We start from the raw sequence: 12,185 nt of genomic DNA on the forward strand, positions 1-12,185 counted from the left end.
TGCAGAGAGAAACTGTCCCTTGTATGAAATAGCAAATGCCAGAAGAAACTAGTCCCTGGATGCTTTATACACGATAACTATGACTTACTGGCAGAAAGGAGATGAGACCAGGCCATACGAAACGTTTGTCTTAAGTCAGGCTGTCAATGGAGTAAGGTTAATCTTTAATTCTCACTGAATGACAAGCAAGTGTTGGACAATCAGCAGGTGTAATCAAGTAAAATACTATCCTCCTCTTTCCACTATTTGAGGCGTCACAGTATGAAAAATGTTTCTTGTTTGTGAACAAAGTTTGCAGCAGGAGCTACCATGGATGCCTGACATTTATCACAGGCAGCTTTTATTTTGGGAGTGTGGTGCTTCAGAATGAAAGCTTACATCAGAGTTATACAATGTTTGTATGCTTCAGTGAACTCGATACTATAGAAAATGTGGCAAGAAATACATGACTGTAATGGAAAGAAACCAGTACAATACGCTAGATGGAGAAAAATATTTTTTCAGGAAATATTTAGGTGAAATGAGAAGTAGGTATATCCAAAAAATGTGGGCATTTTCCCCACGGCTCAGAAACTCTTTGGAAAGGGAGAATATTATTGCTCTGGGGAAATAATTGGCCATTTTGTAAGCCTAGGGTACTCTCAGTGGGTAAAGGCCCATTTGATATTTCAGCAGACAGTGCATATATTTACCACAGCTACAGATGCTGTTACCACATATGTGTACACAAATGGGTCTTTAGACACTTGAATATCCATTTGCAGTTGTCCTTCTAAATAGAGGTTGTGCTACTGTGGTACAGTTCTACAAGAACAACTGAGCCTTTGCACATGGAAATTTGCCTCTCATGGCTTAATTCTCACATAGTGTAAATAGTCCAGTCATAAGAACAAAGACATTATCATAATGATTCAGACCAAGAGTAACTAACAACAAATGGAACCAAGTCCTTCATTTCAAGGGATCCTTATACGGGACAATTATGGACTAATGTGCCTGTCAGGAAAGTTTAAGCTATCCCAGGCAATTGGCATTTTTATTGTCTGAGTGGAAGGAGGCCCTTTACCTCAACGTCATGGCATACCTCTGTTTGTGTGACAAATAAGAAATAATGGCAGGAGAGCAGTGTTCCCTCTAAGCTGCGGGGCAGCACAGCTTCACAGGTGACTAATCAGCCTCACCTCATCAGTCAGATCCCTGCATGGACCCCTGAGCCTCTAACTGGGCAGGGCTGATTAATCACCTGTGAAGCTGTGCTGCTGCCCAGCTTAAAGGGAACACGGGGGGGGGGGGGGGGGAAGAGGACGTGCATACAGAGCCCCTGGCCTGGGAAAGGAGAAATGGGGACCATAGCATGGGGGAAGGAGGTACACAGAACCCCCTGAGGGAAGAAAATGGGGGGTCCCAGTAAGGAAAGAAGAGAGGTATGGAGAAGGACACAGATCTCCTGGAATTGGAAGAAAAAAGGGAAGCCCTGACATGGTGTCAAGGGAGAATGGAGGGGCAAATTGAATCCCTGGCATGGGGAGAGGGACATGGAGGGCCTTGGTATGGAGGGAAGGGGGAAGGAGAGCACACAGAAGTGCTGGCAGTGGCAGGAGAAAAGGGTAAACAAAAGCCCTGGTCTAGAAAAACCCCTTGAAGCACATGAATGTTCCCATAAATGTCAATAGGATTAGTCATGTACTTTGCTGGAAAAGTGCACAAGAAAATGATGGGGAGGGGATCTGATTTTGACATGTGCTGCTTTCCCTCCTGGAAATGGCCTCTACACTGCTTCCATCCACCCCTTAACCTTGTCTCAATAGAACATTTAAAAATGGGTGCTGCCTGTGACTGCCATTGCCTGTGACAACCTAGATAATCTGTATAAAGCCCAAAAGCTCAATTTAAAGGCCTCACTTACCTGGCTTTGCCTTATCACATACTGTATGAGTGAGGTTTGGGTGTAAACTTTCCAGTTCATTATAACTGTCTGCAAAGAACATTCTCTCTCGCTCTCCTACAATTTCTTCAAGCTCTGTTCTACTGGCTTCATCCACTCCAACAGCAAAGACACTGATACCATCCTGCTTCAAAGATTTTGCTGCTGCAGGAAGGTTGGGTCTATCCAAGGGTGAAGTTGGCTGATCAGTAATAAGCACAAGGATCCGGGTGACGCTAAGAGAGGAGGCACGACCACCATAAGCCATACCAAATCTCTCCCTGGCAAAGTTCAAAGCCCTTGCTGTGAAGGTTAGCCCCGACATAGGTCTCAAGTTGAATATTGCTTCTCTGACCTGCGATTTAGCCGAGTACGTATTCAGTGTGAAACGATCCTGAGGATCAGTGCTATAGACCACAGCTCCAAACTGAACGTTGTCTTTTCCAACCATTGAGTCATTCACCACAGCCACCATGATCCTCTTCATGCTCTGGAACTGCAAGTCGGTAATGCTGCTTGATCCGTGCACTACAAATATGATGTCCGCAACTTCAGTCCTTTTGCATGCTGTTGTTAAGATAACATGGGAAAGAAAAACAGGGTTGTTACAATCAGGTCTTTCTCCTCCTCGCCCCCTCCCTGAGTGGTTCTTTTGATCCAACTGCTGGCTGAAACCAGAAAGTGAAGGGACATTCCGACAAGCAAGATACAAAGAAAACCTAAAAGAAGGTTGAGTGTGGGCATTTCTTTTTGTCCAAAAGGAAAACATACATCTGCCTGAAAGGAAAGAAAATATGGCTCCCGAGGAAAAGCATGAGACTAGAGTATGTGCAAAGAGAGAGCAGTCTTATTTTCTGCTACAGCATATTGCTTTACTATTATTGCTTAATATCACAATGAAAGAAAAGCTAAAGATCTTTACTGGAAATGTGTAGGTGGGGAGGAATCCAACCTTATGAAGAATTAATAGTAAACCCAAAACAATAATTAGAAAGATGCAACAGGTCGTTACTTTCACTTACGATCTTCCGGGTTGCAAATTTCGAAGAGAATCTGCTTTTCCAGGAAGGCAAGAGCATCAAAGTTATCCTCCAAGAACACTTTGTCTTGAGTGCTGGCAATCTCCATAAGTTGGGAGTTGTTTGCCTGGAGAACACCAATGGCAAAGATGGTGACACCTTTGTCCCTAATGGCTTTGGCAGGCTCTTTCACAGTATCTTGGGCCTCCCCATCAGTGATCACTATGAGATACTGTTTTACTCTAGGCCGCCCTCCTTTGGATTCGTCGAAGTAAGATGAGGCAATAGTGAGGGCTTTCCCAGTCAGTGTTCCGGTTTTAATCTGCTTCATTCCCAAAATGGCTGTCCTTAGATCAGCCTTGCTATCATATCTGTTGAGCTGGAATTCTTCTTTAGTATCTGAACTGAACTGCAGCAAGCCAATTTGAACTTTATCGGCCCCAATATCAGACCTGTTCACAATCAGCTGCATGAAATCCTTCATCTTCTGAAAATCAACAGGGCGGATGCTCTCAGAGCTGTCAACCAGGAAAATAATGTCAGCTCTCATATTCTTACAGGCTGGGAAAGAAAAGAAGAGAGAAGACAAAATTCTAAATCTTTTCTGGAATGCATTTGCAAACCACTGAGACTGAAAGCTACACAGAAAATTGTGTCTTCTGTAGCAGACCCCTAAGGGAAATAATAGCCTGCGTTTTTTTAAACAGTTACTGTAAAAGCCTAAATATTAAGGATTCATGTTTTGGTGCTGAAGATACTGAGTTTAATCTCCACTGATGACCATAGAATATATGTTACCTACTAGCCCTGTGCTCTTGGGAGCCAGGGAGTGACATTCATGGAAAACCATCCTCCCCCTCTTCCCGTAAGCCTTTGCTAGAATCAGACAAAGCAATGAAAAGGCCAGGGATGACACACCTAAACTAATTAAGGAAACACCCCAGCCTCATCTGCATTGAAGATAGAACTCAGAATGGAGACCAGCTCTTCCAAGGCAGGAACCGCAGTGAACTATGGGATACCGAAAGCAGAGAAGGTTTATATACTGCCCTTGATCCACAGCCACTTTGAATTAGGTCAATAACGTGACCCTAAATAAGTATTTTTTTATATACAAACTCATCTGCTCATACTCATACACTTCGGAATCCAAAATCAGAGTCTGAATTTGGCTTCTTTAGAAGAGCGACGTACTACAGCTACACATTGTTCTGGACAGTAGCAACACTGCTCAAAATGTATGCCTGTTCAGGATCTCAAAGAGCCTAGCATTAGATTATAGGCAATACAGAGCGGGGGCCTGCTCGCCTCTTCTGAGGCAACTTACACAAAAGAATGGAGTTGCTTGTCCCTGTTTATTTAGCAAAGTTACCTTCAGCATACACTCTATCTCTGCTATGCTAATACAAATAATAAACACTCATAAAAATTACAATGAGCATAGCTGGGGGCTCTCTAATTTCTAAGCATTTGGCATGATTTAGGAAAACCTCTTACCTTCTGGTGAGCAGATATCCCGCACAATATCATGTTTGATGAGCTTTAAGGAATCATAGTCGTTCACAAAGAACATTCGCTCTTCTGCTCCCGCAATGTCTTTCAATTCCTTTCTAACGGCATTCTTGATGCCAATGGCAAATATAGTAATCCCTTCTTGCCTCAGCTCTTCCGCTGGCGTTATCACCTCATCCTGGGATTCACCGTCCGTGATGACTATCAGCAACTGGGGAACACGGTCTTTGGCGGCCTTTGCAAAAAGACTTTTCATATATCTTAAAGCATCGCCAGTGTTGGTACCGCCTCCTGTCTGCTGAATAACACGGATTGCTTCCTTTAACTGCTTCACGCTGTTGTACTGGCCAATAGTGAATTCAGTCTGAGGAGTGCTTGCATACTGAACTACACCAAAGCGAACTCCATTGGCACTGACCTGGAACATGCTGATCATTTCGTTCATGAATACTTTCATGTCCTGGAAATCATTTGGGTATATACTGCCAGACCCATCGATCAGGAAATAAATATCAGCTTCCTCTGTGTCCACACAACCTAATTGAGTGGAAACAAAGGGAAAAGGGAAAGATCTTTCCATTACTGCAGTGCCACAGTATAGTTTAATAGTAATCAATCACAGAAAAATGCTGGCTATAATGTATGGTTTTGGAAAAACTACTACATTTTTCTAAGCCTAGGGCAGACAGAAAGCATAAGAGTTAGTTAGGATAAATTTTGCCCTAATTTTCATCATGTACATTTACTTATAACTTAATCCAAGCATTTGGTATGTGGCCATAAGGGGTTTATAAGTGTTGCAGGACTTGCAATGTCAACGTTCTCTAACATTACTGTCAGCATCCGTGTGCACACACATTCATGTGAGTATTTGTGCATGCATAGAAGGAGGCACCCCCAGTTTTGTTTAGGTTAAAATGTGGCTGCCAACACTGTAACAAAGCATTGTTTTCATAGGATCATGCCGGGTGTAAATCAGTGCAGTTCTGGTCCCATATAATTGAATTATTCCCAAGCTACCACTAAAGTCCATTGCTGGGATTAATGGGATACTCATTGTACCTCTGAGGATGATAGTGATGAATCTCCTCAATACACCCAAGCAAGATTTTCACATGTCCCTCTTACCTTCTTTCAAGATCCGGGATCGCACTGGGACCACAAAGGTTTGTAACACAATCTCACTGCAAAGCCGTTTCTTAATTTTCCATTCAATATTTGACAGCTGCAAAAAATATTCCAAGTTGGTGACGTGTTTCCTCGGGGGATACGATGCAATTTTATCCAGCTGGCTGCTCGTGGAGGTGTTCGTGGTGCCCACAGCATAGACTGCAACTCCACTACGTCTCAGTTTAGAAGCCGGCTCAATGAAGTCATCAAAAGACTGGCCATCAGTGATAATCACAGCTAATTGCTGCACTCCTTGATTTTTCCTGCTACCTGCCTCTTGAGTAAAAACCTTCTTCCTTAGGAAGTCTATGGCAGCACCAGTGTATGGTCTCCCACCTCGATATGGCAATTTTGTGAGGTAGTTCAAGATATCTGATTTGTTCACAAATGTAGTCAGGGTGAACTCTAGCCTCGGTTCATCACTGTACAGCACCAAGCCAACTCTGACATTATTTGGGCCAATATCCAGAGCATTGATTATTTTGAGCAGAAAGGTCCGGGTCAGCTGGAAGTTTCTTAACCCAATTCTGCTGGATTCATCCACAAGAAATACAATGTCCGCTACAGATGCGCTAGCACACACTAAAAGCAAACCAACCAAAGAAAAGGGAAGACAACAAGATTACTATAGATTAAACTGCATGATCACTGAAGGATGCAGTTTATTAAAAGAAACCAACATCTCAGGCAATGAGCTAGATGGGAATGAAAGCAAAACCTAGCAAAATTCAGAATTAGATCTGAACTTTATGGTTCAGGCCCATTTAATAATGAATAGGAATCACATGCCAGATATTAAACATTCTTTTGTCCAACTTTTGGGGAAATTTGCAGACAATCTCTTTCTCACAGCCAAACCTCTCTCTCGCAGCCAAACCAAGCCACTTAATCAAACTATCACAGGACTTCAGGGAAGTTCTTCTTTGAATCTGAATCTGGGGTGTGTTACTACAGCCCATCTCTAGAGAGGAAAAAAAAGTGAACAGAAAAACTGGGCAAAATATTCCTCTTAGTCACAATGGGCAACCCCTCTGAAACCAATAATAGGAACTGATGGGTGTGTTTGAGAGCAGCATTTCACTGAATATAACCAACACAACTAAGTGTTAGCAACTTGTACACAGATCCTGCTTCCTTGCTGCTACATAGGTGGTGCAATCTTTCACAAGCACTAAGTTCAGTCATTTGCATCCTGCCCCTTTCTAGCTAGCCATTTGATATTTCTCTTGTTTATGGGTGAATTATAGAGTTTCTCTGTCTACCAATACACTCAAGCCGCCACTTTCACTCTGGTGACATACTATACCTGCTGGCACTTTTGCATCTAGGGCAGAGTCATATTGTTGTTGAACTGGTGTTTCCAACACACCAGTAATGTCCTGGTGAAGCTGACTAATGCTCTGCCCATCACTGACTTGGTAAACCAAGGGAGAGGTGGCTATCACCTCCAGTTCTTCCCTGTCAGAATTTTGGACTCCGACTGAGATGACTTTTACTCCAGTATCTTTCAGATTCTCTGCAGCTTGTGTGACATCATCCTTTGATTTGGCAGAAGTGATGACCACAGCAAACTGGGGGGTGCCTTGGCTGATTCGGCTTCCAGCATCTTCCTTGACAAAGACTTTATGCAGAAATTCCAGAGCACTTCCTGTCTGCAAAGGGCCCCCCAGGAGTGGGACACTGCCCTGAATGTGTTTAAGCACGTCTTCCTTGCTCTTATAGGTGTTCAGTAAAAATTCCACACGGCCTCCCTCACTGTATTGGGCTAGGCCGATCCTGTACTTGTCAATCCCAACGTCGAGCTGGGCAACTATTTGGTAGATGAAATTTTTTATTTGCTCAAAGGTTGAAGATCCCACGTTCACAGATGAGTCAACGAGGAAAACAATGTCAGCATAGTGCTTTGTAAATGCTAGGGAGAAAGAAAAACGTGACAAATGAGTGAAAGGGGTAGCTGTCAACCTGAAATCAAGTCTGGACTTGAATTGAAATTGTAAGGACTGTAGTCATTGTTTTCTGCTATTTTAAGTTGAGATTTCTACTTGCTGTTGCATGTTCAGTGTTGAATTATAAGAAAGTAACATTACAGGAATGTTGTTCCTGCAGCTCTCTGAAATTCACATGCAAACTATGAAGCTGACCCTGTGAAAACTTCCAGTGCGGAGATCCTATTTTTGACCAAATCTATATCTGGTTATATTTATACATGCAGGGACCCAGTCGTGTTCCCACTGAATTTTCCATTTACTTCTACAGGAGACTGATTGAGCCACATTATGCTTTAGGGCAGAGCTACTCAACTTTGAAATCCCTGGCGGGGACACTGATACTCTCAGTACATGCCAAGGGCTGCAACTTCAGTGTGGTTGCATATACATGCAAATATATATGCAAATAGATTTTCACATTGATGGGCATGAATACAAAGATTAAGGCAAGACTACACAACACATAAGCCCCATTTAAGTTAGTTCTGCTGCTATTAATAAAATGCAATATTTACCCATTTTCCACCCGCATGACAGCACTTTTAATGAGCAATGACAGTCCAGGAATTTAACTACTAAAATGCATATCAACAGAAGACCATTTCATGGACTACTTTTTTGTTTTGGCTCCCACGGGCCACAAACAAATGGGCCCCGGGCCGAATGTGGCCCACAAGCCATGTGTTGAGTAGCCCTGCTCTAGGGCTTCCTAGTCTGTTAAATCAAAACCTGCACACCCATATGCTGGACTGCACTTCTCCTTTTGTTATTGAGATCTAATTTTCATTTAAGGCATTTATTTAGCAAAGGCTATATCTAGCTAAGACTACACTTACAGTACCATGTAGAATACAGGCACATTCCCACATAGCATCACACTGAAGGGAAAGGCAAAAGCTCTCCCCCTGAATAGAGATGCTCTCCTGAGTTGGTGCCCAAATTAAAATCAGTGGAGCTACTCTAAGGTAAAACTGGTATAAGTCAGATCAAAATCAGAATTGTTGTCACCAGGCCCGCCAATGGGAGGGAGAAAGGGGGCAAATGCCCTGAGTCCTGGTGATTTTAAAAGGCCCCAGGCTCCTAGCCTCTGCTGCTACTACCATGGCAGCAGTCGCACCCAGCGCCCCAGACCCTTTAAATCACTGCCAGAGCACTGTGCAGCATGCTCCAGGTGGCTCTAGGAGTGGGGAGGGGCAGCTTGGCATGCTCTCAGTGGTGCTCCCCCTTTCTCCTGAGGTCCCGCCCCTTCTGGGAGCACAGAAGTCCCTCCCCCAACCAGGGTCCCAGCATGGCTGTTGATTCCTCTGGTTGTCACTCTTTACTTGCATTGGCGCATCAAAAATATCTGAAATGCCACCATTGTAAGGGCAAGTTATTTACCTTTAAGCTGACTCTCAACAGCAAAGCACACAGTTTTCAAAATACTTTTGGGGAGATCTTGAAGGACATCATAATTGTCAATATTAAACAGAAATTTATTTAAAGGCTTATTGGCTATTTCCTGAAGCTCGGTTACATCCTGGACATTGATTCCAACTACATAGACAGAGATGCCTCTGGCTTTCAGATTGTTGGCTGGTATTTTGATTTGATCACTGGATTCCCCATCAGTGACTAGGATGACTATCTGGGGGACATTTTCCAGAGCTCTGCTACCAGCAGACTCAGTGAAGTATGTTGTCCTGACAAAATCCAGAGCTGAGCCCGTGTAACTCCCTCCACTCCTATATGGCAAATTTTGTATCTGTTCCAAAATGTCACTTTTCAGTGAATATTGATTCAGCAAGAACTCCTTGAAGGTCTCGTCGCTGTACTGGGCCAGTCCAACTCGGACCTGATCGCTGCTCACATCAAGTCTTGAAACCAGGGTGTAGAGGAAGTTCTTCACTTTCTGAAAGTTTTCTGGGCCAATACTTGTTGAAGTGTCTACTAGAAATACAATGTCTGCCAAGGTGGCCTTTCTGCAAACTACATGAGAAAGATGAGACAAAAAAAAGGAAAAGGCAAGTTGTTCCATTTCTTTCAGAGTTGTGAGTTATCTTCACAATACAGGTTGGATTATTCTAAATTGAGACTCTCTGATCTGGCAACATCCATGGTTTGGCAGGACCATGAATATTGCAGGACCAGAGAGCCTTGGAATTCAGGAACTGGGCACTAGGAAGGCCTGCAGCCAGGCATTGGGACCAAAATTGACCTCCCCTGGTCTGGCAAACTCCTTCATTTGACGCCAGTCAGGTCCCAAAGGTGCTCGGACAGCAAGGTCCCACCTGTAAAGGATAAGTTGGCTTTCCACTTCTACCCACCAGAATTAAATAGTTTTCAAACTTTTTATTTTTGATTCACCAAAGTAAGTTGGCATTCAGAATCTACTGCCCCACAGCATTGTTTTGGATATGTTTAGCTTAAACAGATAATTATAGGAACTGGTCACAGTAAGTGTGTATTAAAAATTAATTCCTCAGAGTGCCAGTATGAGGTAGAGAAAGAGATAAAGAAGATACTTGAAATTAAAACCCACAATTTGATTGCATGTCACAGTTTTAAACACTTCACCTATGGAAAGAGATAAGAATGGGTGGGGAGGGAAGAGAGACTTGTGGACATACCTTGAGAGACATGGGTGATTTGTCGGTTCACCTCTTCCACTGTGGTACAAAGCACTTGTAATATACCATGAGAGATATCCTGCAGAGCTGTGAAGTCTTCCACTTTGTAGACATGCTTGTCAGCTGGTTCACTAACTATTTCTTGAAGCTCCTCCAAACTAGCATCTTTGATGCCAATGGCATATAGTGTGATGCCTGCATCCTTGACTTTCCGGGCTGGTTCTCGGATGTTATCCTGAGCTTGCCCATCTGTTATCATTACTGCAATCTGGGGGACACCTTCTTCCATACGACTTCCAGCAGTTTCCTTGAAGTGATTCTCCAGCATGAACTGTAAGCTCTCCCCAGTTTTTGTGCCTCCACCCTGGTAGTGTAATTTCTGTATCTTCTTCAAGATATCTTCCTTGTGATGGTAAGTGTTCAAGAAGAATTCAGTGGTTGGAGCATTACTGTATTGGATCAGACCTACACGGATTTTATCCTCCCCAACATCAAAGCTGCTGACCATGGTGTACAAGAAGTCTTGCATGCTTTTGAAGTTCTTATCTCCTATACTCCAAGATCCATCCACAAGGAACACAATGTCTGCAACAGAAGCTTCCCTACAGACTGAAGAAACATATTATAACTATTTATAATTTTTACTGGATACACTATATAATATTACAAGCTCAGTTCTTGTTTGCTTCTTGTGAAGAGAAAGGCTATGTAAAGTAACAATTCAACAAAAATCCACAGCTCCTGCCTGTGAAAATTCCAGCTATCAGTTCACTTGCAAACCCTGCATTCTGTAGCCAATGGGCATGGATGTGCAAATTCCTGAGAACGCAAAAGGAAGATTCAATGTGCATGTGCAGATCCGTTCTTATGAACAGGCAGGATACTAACCTTCACATATACTTGACTTCCTTATCTGGCCTACTCATAAGAACAGATGGTAATGTGTACACATGCATGCTTGTTGTTATAGGCACATAAGCATCTTCCGTCAAAATGCCCAGGGTTCATTGTTTGGCGATGGTGTATTGTCTTGCTGTGGTTTTAGATCACAGGGAAAGTTACTCATGTGTTTTTATAGGCCCAATACTACAATCATTTACTACTAACCATAGTGTTTTTTGGCATGGGACTAAGAACTTGTGTACACAGTGGGGTAATGCACACACAGTGTGGCGGTGAGACTTCTAAAGTGTTTTAGACACTACTACAATGAAATGCGCCTGAGAACTTTTAGTGCCCTCTAGCATAATCCAGACCAATTAATATGGAATGCACCAGTGCACTTCAGAAATCACACCCCAGAGTGTGCATTACCCCAAAAGGTAGACAAGCCTTTAGTGCTTATTTATGTTAAATCAATATGACTACGTCATCCAATAATTACTTGCAGTGTCAGGGCCATAGGTTTTTAGTCATTCCAAAATGGCACACCACCACCTGAAAAAAAAGGGCAAAATGGTCATGATCCCAGAATTGTTAGACATAGGGAAGCTGGCCTGCATTCTGACAGATGCCTTCCTCAATTCTTCCATCTCCCAAGGGGCTAAAGAATTGATTACAATAGTCAAAATGCTGGATGGACTGCTGTAACTTATCTAGATTTGAAAAGTTGGACAGCCTTGCAATTAGCAATCAGTACTTGAGCTGAACTGCATGTGTTAATGGAATGTGTTAACAGGCAAAGCTGGCATGAGTTGATTCCCAAATACAAACATTCTAACTGTCACCTATTGAAATGTTCATTTATATTTAGTAGTAAGATTTTTTTTCTCCACCTGTTTGACCATCAGTACATGTAAACTGAAAACAAAAAGAAAAACCAAAACTAAAACCACTGAACTATTTGCCTTAAATTTACTCCTGGTAAAAAATGCATTCCTGGTAAAGTTAAGTTATCAGAGCTGTCCAGTAATTACACAAAGAATCAAATGGCACCCGGGTTTGTTTGGTTGTTTTCACATAT

General features: G+C 42.7%; 1 protein-coding gene across 3 annotated transcripts in view; it reads right to left on the reverse strand.

Annotated features, from left to right (window-relative positions):
* The window catches only part of LOC102454802 (collagen alpha-4(VI) chain-like), a 135,826-nt gene that overhangs the window by 89,804 nt on the left and 33,837 nt on the right, over positions 1-12,185 (reverse strand). For all 3 annotated transcript variants that reach the window (XM_025183550.2, XM_006120911.4, XM_025183551.2), the window contains 7 exons: positions 10,223-10,831; positions 8,994-9,581; positions 6,932-7,537; positions 5,584-6,207; positions 4,441-4,992; positions 2,947-3,504; positions 1,907-2,491 (listed from right to left, as the gene is read on the reverse strand). In XM_025183550.2, the coding sequence (XP_025039335.2) occupies positions 1,907-2,491; positions 2,947-3,504; positions 4,441-4,992; positions 5,584-6,207; positions 6,932-7,537; positions 8,994-9,581; positions 10,223-10,831 (4,122 nt within the window). The remainder of the gene's footprint in view (positions 1-1,906; positions 2,492-2,946; positions 3,505-4,440; positions 4,993-5,583; positions 6,208-6,931; positions 7,538-8,993; positions 9,582-10,222; positions 10,832-12,185) is intronic.

This window comes from Pelodiscus sinensis, chromosome 2 (assembly GCF_049634645.1).
Source record: "Pelodiscus sinensis isolate JC-2024 chromosome 2, ASM4963464v1, whole genome shotgun sequence".
NCBI lineage: Eukaryota > Metazoa > Chordata > Testudines > Trionychidae > Pelodiscus > Pelodiscus sinensis.